Raw genomic sequence first — 12,470 nt, 5'->3', positions numbered from 1 at the left:
TATGCTGGAGTCGATGCATATTTTATCACTGTGCTTATTCACTCGCAGCCCTTCTCCCTTCGAACGCCGTGCGGGTTTTAATTAAATAGTCATTGGCAAGGCTGTTATTCTAGCTTGGAAGGCCTCCAAATGGCCCTGTTTTTCCCCCAAAATGATCACAAGGGGATGTGTTCCCATCCCCCTCGTCCTCGCCAAAGTTCGTCTTCCGCAAATACCGCTAATTACGTTGGTCTGGCCGGCTGCCGGCTCTCCGATAGCATCTTTCATTAGCGCTGACCTCTCAGCGCTTGCAAGGAGCTGGCTGACGTTCCCGGAGCGGTGCCTGCTGGTTGCCACCAAGAAGTGTCCCTTTGGTCCCACACAAGTGGGTCTGGGTCTTGCAAGCGATAGGGTCGTGTTGGTGTTCGTTAGAATCTGTTTGCAAACGAGGTTATGAAGCTTGGGTGCCGCTCCCTGTCTACGCAACTGGGTTGGTCCTGGTTGCAAAGCGAAGCTGAGGTGGGTGCCTCCAGGATTTGTTCTACCAAGGGGTTGCTGGTGGTTGTGTGTGGGTGGTTGGCTTGGAAAGTAAAGACATGGACCTGCTGGAGAGGGGCCGGAGGAGCCACGGAAAGGATGCGAGGCTGGAGCAGCTCTGCTGGGGGACAGGCTGAGGCAGTTGGGTGTTCAGCTGGAGAAGAGAAGCTCCAGGGAGACCTTAGTGTGGCCTTTCTGGACTTAAAAGGGCCCATAAGAAAGATGGGGACACACTTTACAGAAGGGCCTGTTGTGGTAGGACAAGGGGTGATGGTTTTAAACTAAAGGAGGGAGGTTCAGGCTGGACATGAGGAAGGAATTGTTGGCCCTGAGGGTGGTGAGAGCCTGGCCCAGGTTGGCCAGAGAGGTGGTGGCTGAACCATCCCTGGAGACATCCCAGGCCAGGCTGGACGGGGCTCTGAGCAACCGGAGCTGGTGAAGATGTCCCTGCTCATGGCAGGGGGGGCACTGGGGGAGCTGGGAAGGTTCCTTCAACACAAACTATTCCATGACTGGGTGCAGAGAGCTGAAGAAATGAGTGGGAGCGGACAGGAGCTCTCTCCTTGCCTTTAAACATCTCAGGGAGTCTCTTCGATGGCAACACAGCCCATAGCAGCCTAGATGTTACTATACGCAACTCCCCATAGGGTTTAGGAGAAACCACAGCTGGAAGTCGAGCTGTTCCACCCCAGAGCTGCTGCGATGGGTCTTGCCCTTCCCCTGGCTTTAAATTCCCAGCCGGCAGCTCAACCACTGACACGACTTTGCTCCCGTTTGTCAGGAACAAGATACTTAATTTGTCAGTTCGCTACGCTTAATATTTCTTTCATGTATCGCGTTGGTTTTAAATGCAAAACATGTCTTGGATAAGCTCACTTTTTTTGCCTTTTTTCCTCATCCTGCTGTAGCTGACACATTGAAGGTGGCTGTGTTTAACTAATAAAACAGATTTTTAAAATGCTGGTTTTGCACTTCTTTAATTGACTTCCAATTTCCATTCGCATGCAGCCCGGTACATCGCGAAGGAAAAACGAGCACCCAGCAAATAAGAAATGCGTCACTCGCCCTTTTTTTACCATAATCAAAAATGTAAAAATTAAGAATCTGAATCAATGTACATTAAACTATGTAATTGCCTAAATAAACGTGTCGGGGGTAGATAATGGGTCTTCCTGATTAGAAAAAAAAAATACAGACTTTAATGCAAAGGTTAGACTTGGTTGCAAAGCAGCGTGGTTTAGAGGTTTGCACCTTTCTTATGGGGGATGGACCAGGCAGGGGGCTCAGGGGGCAGCGATGGGTCCGGGTGCTGGTGATGAAGGAGCTGGAGAGCATCCTCGGTGGTACCCTTGAGGGATGGAAGAACTGCTAGCGGATGGCGGAAACTGGCTTCCCAGCTCTCCCGAGCCTGATGGTGGTTGTATTTTCTCTTCCAGCACCCAGTCCTGGTGGTCCCTGAGCCAGCAAAGGTCTTGCAGGAAGGGAAGGGGCTTCCAAGAGCAGGACCTTCCAGGTAACCCCCTGTGTTAGTTGATATTTATCATTATTTAAACTTGCTTGGGGTGGTTTGTAGCTCCATAAGGCACACAATGGAGTTTTATTAGGATACGCTGTGCCTCCCAACCTATTTCCCTCTAAACTGTGGCAGCTTTGCCGATCTGATCAGCAAATGCCACGAGCTCCACTGAAACTGCTCGGTGGTTTTACGGTTATCCCGAGAGCTGCAAGCCCGTGGTTTGGTGCTGCCCATCAGCAGAAACACAGAGGTGGGTGTCTGGCAATGCTGGCAATTGGCAGTTAGGATCTGGTGATGGGAATAAGTGGTTGGGATCCGGTGGTGATGGCAGGAGTTGGCCGTTGCCACGGTGCCTGCCAGCCCTCCCAAAGCTCCTCCTATGTGATGGTATTTGGAAGCAAAAAAAAAATCATCCAGGTCTGAGTATCAGTTTGCATTTGTCCTTTCCTCTTTGTTTTTCTTTCACTGCAGCCAAAAGTCATTTTGCCGTCAACCACGGGATCACCACATGCTTTTTGCTCCAAACCTGCTTGTCCTTCCCTGCAGAACAAGCCGTGCTCCAGCACGGGATGTCCCCGGTGCTTTTAATCTCCAAAATTGCCTCCCCAGGCGAATTGCTGTTAATATTGGAGAGTGCAGGAGCGGCGGGGAGAGCTGCCCACCCGCCGTCCTTGTTATTCATCGCTCGCCGTCACGCTGGGGGAATGAGGAAAAGCTGCTGGGTTTGGAGTTTTGCAGCCTGGCAGCGCGGAGTTAAAGGTGGAATATGAAGAGGAAGCAAAGAGGCGCCGTGAGAAGGGCAGGACGGCAGGAAAGCTTTTCTGGGGAAGAAATAGAGAAATAAAACTGGTAGCTGGAAGGGCTCCAGCTGCCCGGTTCACAGCCGGCCGCACGTCCTCTGCTCCCAGCAGCCAGCTGGCCGTGGTGGGGATGCCGAAGGGCACGAAACTGAGATGCTGGCAGGGACAAGAGGCTTTTTTGCAGGTTGTAAAAGGGGCTGAGCTGCTCCGGTGAAGCAGCCGGTACCTGGGTTTTGCTGGGGGAGAAGCGGAAATGTGTTGCAGCATTTATGAGGCTATCTTGTTGGGCTCGCTGCTCTGGCTATGGAGGTAGCTAAATAGCAAAGAGTTAAATAATAATGATGATAATAAGGAGCTTTTTTTGACTCATAAGGTTTGCCAGCCTGAGCATGTTGGCAGCATGAGATGCTGGGATGCAGGAGGTGGCAGAACCGACACATCATGATCCTCCTGGGGTGGGAAGAGGTGGAAGAGGCTGGGCCAGGGCAGCTTTTAGAATCATAAAGTCACAGAAGAGTTTGGGCTGGAAGGGACTTTCAAAGGTCATGAAGTCCAAGCCCCAGCTTTGCACAGGGCCGGGGTGCATCACCCACCCTCCATACAACATGCTACGGCTAACGAGCAAACCTCAGAGGCAGGGTTAATTAACGCAGCCTCCCAAGGTCTCTTGACAGGGGTGGATGCCACTGATCTTCATAGGAAGCCCTTGAAGGCAGAAACCTGAGTTTTCCAGGCAGTGACTGAGAGAAGGAATAAATCCTTTTGGAAGCAATTTCAAAGAACATTAAGCTAAGCTCTCCTAAACCACCACGAGCAGCAAGATGTGTGATACCATGGGCTGCTCCAGCACCATCTCTTATCTCCAAGCCCTTCAAGCGCATCCCTGACTTTGTGCTCATGACCTGCTGCCACCAAGGAGGCAGGTACAAGGGTTTTGTCTGTCTGGGAGCTGCTTTTGTCCGTCTGGGGCTGCTGGATGATGGATGATGAGCGGTTTCTCTAATGGCTAGAAGGGAAGAAAACGCAATTACCCGGAGTAAGCTTTTGGCAGGACATGGATGCAGCAGAGTGAGGTCAGTGAAACCTGGGGAAAAGTGGCTGATGTTCACATCCAGGGCTCTGGTTTGCTTTTGGTTGCCTCCTCAGAGACACTGTTCGCGCGGTAATTAGCCATGTAAAACATGCGTCGGCCTCTTTGTTCCCATTAGGCTTGGCTAGGGCTCCAAATGATGTGCAACGGTAGCCCGCGGTTAATTTTACCAAATGTTCCCTTTAATTTCATTTAAGACCAGCTGTCTATAAATCTACGGTGCCTATTTACATTCACGTGCCTATAAATATGCATAAATTATTCTGTGCTGAGGCTAAGGTAACAGATAAGGCTCTGACGCCCTGTGGCCCCCAACCTTGATCCCTGGGGTGATGCGTGCAGTTAAGCCCTGAATGCTCAACATTGGCTTGATGCCATTGGGTGATACCTCCTCAGAGATCCAACCTCCACCCGAAAATTCCCTGTTTGTTGTATGTTCAGGTCAATATTAAATGCCCCGTGTGTAAAGCAGGAATTTATCAGGCCACGTACAGCTGGGAGCCGCAGTTTGTTTGCACCTGAGCAAGCACACCCATGTTTAAATACCTCTAAGCAAACGAGTCCACCCAGCTCCTGCTTTGCTCTTCCTTGTGTCTTGAAGTCTCAGTTTATTTTTACGATTCAAGGGCAGTTTGTCTCCTTCCTTACTTACGGGGACTAGGAGGATGCCTCCTCAATGGTAGATATGGGTAACATTGTCCTGGTAGTGTTGCTCCCATGCTACATGGCTCAATGTGGGTTGGCGGCTTCTTCTACCAGCTTTTACCATCATGTCACGTCTAAGCCACCACCTCTGTTGCACGAGACCCCAGCACAGACCCCTCAAACCTGCGTTTGCACCGTCCCTTGCTCCGGTAGCACCAGGATGGCCGGGAGGAGGCTGCCGCGGGGTGACGGGAAGGGCTGCAGCTCCTTGGTCCCAAAGCGTGGTGAGATGTGGTCGGCCAATAAGCGTATGTGGAAGTGCCGGCCAATGCAGTGGACCAGGTTGCCCACCACGGCGCACTGGAAGCCACCTGGGTCAGGCATGGCGTAGGCCGCGCACTCGTACCACAGCTTGGCCTTGGCGCTGCAGCGGTAGACGCCGATGCCCCTGCTGCGGTGGACGTCAAAGCGGTAGATGAAGCCGTTGACGCTCACCATGTCAACTGTCCTGTCCTTGCCGCCGCTGGCCGGGCTGACGCTCCAGCTGTCCGAGCGGGCGGCGTAACGCAGCAGCACGTAGTGCAAGGTGCCCCCCGTCACGTAGATCTCCCCATCACACACTGTGGCCATGTGGGCCACGGCAAAGGTGTCATGGGGCAGGGGGGCCGTGAAGGTCCAGCGGTCCTGGCGGGGGTCGTAGCGCTCCACCGTGTAGAGGCACTCGCCGCCGATGGCGTAGAGGTGGCCATCCAGGGCCACCAGCTTGCAGCGAGGCCGCGCTTGGTTCAGGGGACAGATCTCCCTCCAGATGTTGGTCAGGGGGTCATAGCAGAAAACACGCTTGGAGGGTCTTTGCGCCCGGCCTGTGCCCTCGCAACCAGCCACCACAAACAGGTAGTTGAACATGCTGCACATGGCACAACCCCTGGAGACCACCTCTGGTGGCACATGGCAAAGGTGACACCAGCGGTCCCCTCTGTCATCGTAGTAGCACAGGCGGCTGGTATGGAGGCCGGGCTCCTGCACGTTGACATCTGCCACGGCCACGGCCATCTTCCCCTTCATCCTCCGCCGCAGGATGAGCTCCCGCTCGCCGGCGTTGAGGCGGCCGTAGATGGACGGTGTCCTCAGCACCTGCAGGTAGTTGTCACTCATCACCTTGTAGGCGGCCTCCTGGAGGTGGCTGAGCTTCTGTGCCTTGGCTGTGCGCAGGACCTCGTAGCAGTTGCCCAGGTCCAGGTGGGTGGGTGGTGGCATTTGGAAGAGGTCGGCACTGGCCACCAGCCCCAGCCGGGGGCTTGCAGGTGGCGTGTTGGGTGGCTCCATGCCCCCAAAACCCTTCATGGGCAGCTGGAGGTGGGGACTGTCGGCGATGTGGAGGATGCTGTCCCTGCGGCCAGGAGATGGTTGCTCAGGGGACAACTCCAAGCTCCTCATAGGTGATGGAACTATGGAGGGGGTGGTGGGATCCCACATTGACAAAACTGGGTCAGGCTCCCTGGTTGCAAAGCTCTGTAGCTCCTCATTGACCTGCTCTGAGCTGCGTCGCCGGGATGTTCCCAGGGGGATGTAGGGGACAGACCTCTTCTTCAACACCGTTTGGGAGACGGACTGGACGTAGTAGTCATAGACTTTGCCTTTGAGACCAGGGACTGGCTGCTCGGCCCCGTCCTCCACCCGCCGCTCGCTGATGTAGTTCTCCTCCACCTGGATCTTTGCCACCGAGGAGAAAGAGTAGGAGGCATCTGCCACCACGTTGCTCACTGTCATCATTAGCCCCAGGTCTGAGGTGACACTAAGGGTCTGAGTTGTCCCTCTGAGCCCCTTGGCCTCCTGTTTAATGGCTCTGCTGGCTGAATGCTGCTCGGTGCTTTGGGCATGTCCATCAGCTGCCATCGGGCCATCGGCAGCCCCGGGGGACAGCCTGGTGTGTGGGGTGAGTGCGTCCTTGTCCCTGCGGCTGCTCAGGGCTTTGGCTGCATCCCCAGGGATGTAAGAGCTCAGCTCACTTCCCAGCTCAGTTCCTGCTTTGCTTCCTGGCTCACTTGCCAGCTCACTTCCTGTCTCAGTTCCTGGCTTTGTTCCTGGTTTGCTTCCAGACGTAATTCCTGGCTCCCTTCCTGGCCCACTTCCCAACTTTCTTTCTGACTCAATTCCTTGATTGCTTCCCGGCTCAATTCCTGGCTCCCTTCCTGACTTACTTCCCAGTTTGCTTCCCAACTCACTTCCCAGTGTGCTTCCCAGATTGTTTCCCAGCTTGAGTCCTGGCTCATTTCCCGACTCACTTCCCAGCTCAATTCCTGGCTCTCTTCCCAACTCACTTCCCAGTGTGCTTCCCAGATTGTTTCCCAGCCTGATTCCTGGTTCATTTCCCAGCTCAATTCCCAGCTCAATTCCTGGCTCTCTTCCTGACTTACTTCCCAGTTTGCTTCCCAAATCGCTTCCCAAATCACTTCCCAGTTTGCTTCCCAGGTCGTTTCCCAGCTTGATTCCTGGCTCATTTCCTGGATCACTTCCCAGCTCAATTCCTGGCTCTCTTCCTGACTTACTTCCCAGTTTGCTTCCCGACTCAGTTCCCAGCTCATTTCCCAGATCACTTCTCAGTTTGCTCCCCACCTCAATTCCCGTTCCTCTTCCTGACTCACTTCCCAACTCGCCTCCCCTCCTGTCCATCCCCTGTCTCCTCCACGCCAGCCCCGGGTCCCAAACCGCCTCCTCACCCTCCTCCTCCTCACCTCTCCGCTCCCCCTGCGCATCCACACGCCGCATCCCAGCGCCGCTCCCGTCCCCATCCCCACCTCCCCTCCTCGCCCCCTCCCCAAACCTCCTCCTCCGCAGCCCCGCCGCCCCATCCCCATCCCCATCCCAAGCTCCGTTCTCCCTTTTCTCTCCTCCCGCGTCACCCAGCGGGATTTTACCCCCGGCGAGCGAGCGGGACTTATAAAACCTGAAGGCCCATGTCAGGAGGAGCAGAGCGGCGGCGGAGAGGACCAGCTTGCCGGCCAGCTGCATGTCGCATTGCCAGGGCGGCGTTACCCGCTGGGGCATTTTTCCATCCCTTGGAACGCGGAGAAGCCGATTAATGATTGTTGAGCCAGCCCGGAGTGTGGATGTGAAGGTTCGGGGCAAGGTGACTTTGAGAAGGTGAAGTTGGCAGGAGGTTTCCGGATGAGTTTTGCATGTTTGGGGATGGGTTGGGCTCCGGGGAAAAGGTCCAGCCCAGCGCTGGCGGCACAGAGCCGGCTTTATTAAATAGCCTGGGAAACAGAGAGGCTCAGAGAGCAGCGAAAAGCAGCACAAAGGGAGGAAAAGTATCCTCTGAGCAGCCCGATGGTGCTGCCTCCCTTTCTTTTTTGCTATTAAAAAGGGATCATGCACTGGAAAGAGAAAATGAAGTTTTGTTGGTTGGTTGTTTGTTTTCTGGGAAAGGTCCCTTTTCCCCGGGTGCAGGGACGGAGAAACAAACCTTCGGTCCGACACCGAGCAGCTGCTCGGCGGCAGAGGCGGGTGACTAATTCGGCGGCCTTCGTTAGTGGCACGCTCGCTAACGAGGGGTGACAGGGAACAGCCCGAAAGCTCCTCGGGGTCTCTCTGAGGCCAGCGTGGAAGTGGCAGGGGAATAAAGAGCTGGTGGAAGAGGTGCTGGGGGCGTTGGGGGGGGAAAGCGGCAGCGAAGAGGAAATAAAGGCAGGATGGAACTGCGGCTGGTGGCTGATGTGTTCAGAGACCCGCACCCCTGCGCGTGGGGAGAGGGGTGAGCTCAGGGAAGTGAACAAATGTGCCACCACTGGGAAGAAATTTGGGGTGGGAGAGGTGCGAGTTATGGTTTCAAAGGGGTTTGCTGCTGCGCGTTGGATGTCTGCGGGGACTGGAGCCGCTGTGGGGAAACTGAGGCACGGAGGATGCCAGGCAGTGTCGTGCTTGCTTCTTTCTCCCCCTGGAGAGATGTCGGTGATGCGTCTCTGATCTGAATTTCAAAGATTTAGGGGAATTGTCATCCCCGTTGTCCCCGAGGCAGCCGGGTCCCCACGCCTGGACCGCAGCGGGGGGCGAGGAGGGGGCCTGGGGAATGGCATCCCGCATCCCTCACCCCTCATCCCTCATCCCTCCGCAACCACCGCTCAGCGAGCTCAATTCAAAGGGAGAAAATTAATTTCCTTTTCCCCCGAGGGGAACATCTCGCATACTGAGAGATGCACAAAGAATCGAGGCCCTAAACCAGCGAAGAAACAGCCCGAACGTGGGTGGGGGTGGGCGGCTGCTCCTGTTTGCGAACAGGGACTCGCTTGGTCCTGGTCCGGTGGGATTTGCAGGAGAAACGAGCCCAGGGGATGCTGAACCAGCTCCTTGTATGAGGTGTGGGTGCGATGGGTGCTGCGTGGGGCAGGGTGGTGGGATGGGGTCTGGAGTGGGTGGTGGGTGCTTGTGAGCTTGTACCCAGTGTCCACAGCCACCCAGACCACCTCGGGTACCACCCTTGGTGATGGGGAGCAGCATCTGAACCTCCTTGGGACACATTCCCCACCACCACAGCAGCTGCAGCACCCAAATGTCCTCCTGCCAATGCCGAGACGCTAAATTTCACCGTGTCGGTGCCAAAGGGGACGGGGGTGGTTGTTTATCTGCCACTTCGTTAGCCAGGGATGCTCGTTAGGTGGAAAACCATGTGCTAAACAGTGTGATATTTATGTATATATAGAGAGAGAGGATGGAAAAGCAGCAGAGGGGTGAATTTCCTGTGCTGGCCTGGCAGCTGGGGACCCCCATATATATCCCTGCTGTGAACAGGGAGACCTCACCGGTATTTTTTTGGGGGGGTTACAGTATTTGAGAAGATGTCGCCTCGTACAGTGACACAGGGAATTGGGATATTTAGATTAAGAGCTGACTGACGCATCCCACTCAGTTGCATCTCAAGCTTGAGCCCCAAATCAAAGCAACACCAGCCAAACCCCCCCCAGCTGCTCATCTCCATCCTAACTGACATGGGGACCCAAAAGTCTATCACTGGGGGGGGCTGGCCCAGCCAAAACCTTGGGCAAGGTGTATCCCTCTGCCTGCAAACCCACAGGGACCCAAGGCTGAGGCTGGAATTGGGGTAACACATTGAGGTTGGAATTGGGATAACACATTGAGGCTGGAATTGGGGTAACACCTTGAGGCCAGGCACGAATTTTGGGGCTTGGATAATCAGCAAAGGTCTGTGACCCCTGGGTTTCTCCATCTCTCGCTGCCACTGGTTTAAATCTGCAGGAAGATCTGCCAAGATCCTCGTGTTCAGGAGCGGGCGAGGATGAATTATGCATGTGAACCCGGTCACGGCCCCGTAACGAGGTGGGGGAGGCACCGGGTGACGCTCCCGGTCACTCCCGCTGACATTCCCGGCCCCGCGAGCTGCAGCATCCCTGCGTTGGTCCCCCACCCCAATATCCCAAAGGATGCGCCGTACCCTGGAGAGATGCAGGTTGGGCTGCCAGGACCCCAACTCTGTGCGTGTGCCAGGATGAGCGCGGTTGTCCCCGTCATCAGTGGGTTTGATGGACCTTGGGAGGGCAAATATGAAGCACGGGGGAGGCGAGGAGGTTTTTTTGGCTCTGGGTGCTGCTGTTTTCACAGATGGGTGGGGGGAGCAGAGCCTGATGCTGAGCCTGAGCTGCAGGGGCTAATGGAGGAGGATCCCTGTGTGGGGGGGGATGTGAAACTGCTGATTGTCCAGCAGGACCTTTGGGGCAAAATGTCCATTTTTAAGGGGTTGTGCTGTAGGGTGGGGGAGGTGAGAGGCTTGTGTGTCCAGACAGACAGCTGCGCATCCAGCCGGACACATGGACACTTGGACAGATGGACAGACACCTGCCCAGCCAGACACTCAACTCCTGCACCCTGCAGCGCAAACTGCCCAAAAATGGACATTTTGCTGCAAAGGTCCTGCTGGAAAATCAGCAATTTCACACCCCTGCCCCGCCCCCAGTGCAATGAGTGGGTGACAGACACACAGACAGGACACAGACAGACGGACACATGGACAGGCTGGGGGGACTAAAGGGCCCGATCCTGCCCACGAGTGGGGGCGGGGCAGGGGTGTGGCAGGGGCGTGGCGGGAGCGGGGCGGGGGTGTGAAATCGCTGATTTTTGAGGGGGGACTTTGAGGGAAAAGAATCTATTTTGGGGGGTTTTGTGCTGGGGGATGGAGGAGGTATCGTGTGTGTCCAGACAGATGGACAGTTGTGCATCCACCCGGACTGACGGACACTTGTTCGTCCAGCCGGACACTTGTACGTACCACTGGACAGACGGACACTTGTACGTGCAGCCGGACAGACACACACCCAGCCGGACACTCACCTCCCGCACCCTGCAGCACTAATGCACCAAAAATGGACATTTTTGCCCCAAAGGTCCAGCTCAAAAATCAGCGATTTCACATCCCCGCCCCACCCCCACCACACCCCTGCCACACCCCTGCCCCGCCCCCTCTCATCTGCAGGATCGGGCCCTTTAGTCCCCCATAATGTGTCTGTCTGTCGTGTCCCTGTCTGTGTGTCTGTCACGCACTCATTGCAGTGGGGGCGGGGCAGGGGTGTGGCAGGGGTGTGGTGGGGGTGGGGCGGGGGTGTGAAATCGCTGATTTTCGAGCGGGACCTTTGGAGCAAACTGTCCATTTTTGGTGCATTTGTGCTGCAGGGTGCAGGAGGTGAGTGTCCAGCTGGTGTCTGTCCAGACGTACGTACAAGTGTCCGTCTGTCCGGCTGGACGTACAGCTCTGCACAGACAACTCGGACACTTGTACGTGCAGCTGGACAGGTGGACACTTGTACGTACAGCTGGACAGACACCTGCCCAGCCACTCAGCTCCTGCTCCCTGCAGCACAAACCTCCCAAAAATGGCCTTTTTATCCCAAATGCACCGCTGGAAAATCAGCAATTTCACACCCCCGCCCCACCCCCACCACACCCCCGCCACACCCCTGCCCCGCCCCCTCTCATGTGCAGTATGGGGGCCCCCATAATGTGTCCGTCTGTCTGTGTCCCCGTCCGTGTGTCTGTCACCCACTCATTGCAGTGGGGGCGGGGCAGGGGTGTGGCGGGGGTGTGGTGGGGGCGGGGCGGGGGTGTGAAATCGCTGATTTTCCAGCGGTGCATTCAGGATGAAAAGGCCATTTTTGGGAGGGTTGTGCTGCAGGTACTGGAGTGAGTGTCTGGCTGGGCAGGTGTCTGTCCAGCTGTAAGTACACTTGTCCGTCTGTCCGGCTGTACGTACAAGTGTCCGAGTTGTCTGTGCAGAGCTGTACGTCCAGCCGGACATTTGTACGTATGTCTGGACAGATGCCAGACAGACAGGCACCTCCTGCTCCCTGCAGCACAAACACCCCAAAAATGGCCTTTTTCCCTGAATGCACCACTCGAAAAATTAGCGATTTCACACCCCCACCCCGCCCCCACCACACCCCTGCCACACCCCTGCCCCGCCCCCATTCAGCTGCAGGATCGGGCCCTTTAGTCCCCATAATGTGTCCGTCTGCCTGTGTTCCCATCCGTGTGTCTGTCACCCACTCATTGCACTGGGGGTGGGGCAGGAGGGGGTGAAATTGCTGATTTTTGAGTGGGACCTTTGGGGCAAAAATATCCATTTTTGGGCAATTTGTGCAGGAGGTGAGTGTCTGGCTGGGCAGGTGTCAGTCCCTCTGTCTGCACATACAAGTGTCCGCCTGTCCAATGGTACGTACAACTGTCCATCTGTCTGTCCAACTGTCCATGTGTCCGGTCAGACGTGCAACTCTCTGTCTTGATACACGAGACACTCCTCCAGCACAACCCCTTAAAAATGGACATTTTGCCCCAAAGTTCCCACTCAAAAATCAGCAATTTCACAACCCCCTCCCCGCCCCCCCCTCCACCCCTGCCC

The 12,470-nt window shown here is 55.8% G+C and overlaps 1 protein-coding gene across 1 annotated transcript; it reads right to left on the bottom strand.

Moving 5' to 3' along the window:
- Positions 1 to 4,744: 4,744 nt before the first annotated feature.
- Positions 4,745 to 7,615, bottom strand: KLHDC7A (kelch domain containing 7A; the record flags this gene model as incomplete). Its single annotated transcript, XM_082069851.1, has 2 exons — positions 4,745 to 7,315; positions 7,466 to 7,615. The coding sequence occupies 2 exons, from the start codon at positions 7,613 to 7,615 to the stop codon at positions 4,745 to 4,747; spliced, it is 2,721 nt and encodes a 906-aa protein (XP_081925977.1).
- Between the last annotated feature and the right edge of the window lie 4,855 nt (positions 7,616 to 12,470).

The sequence above is a fragment of the Streptopelia decaocto genome (assembly GCF_964273445.1).
Source record: "Streptopelia decaocto genome assembly, chromosome: 20".
Classification (NCBI taxonomy): Eukaryota; Metazoa; Chordata; class Aves; order Columbiformes; family Columbidae; genus Streptopelia; species Streptopelia decaocto.
The sequence above is the reverse complement of the archived record's forward strand: the minus strand, read 5'-3'. Positions and strand labels throughout refer to the sequence as shown.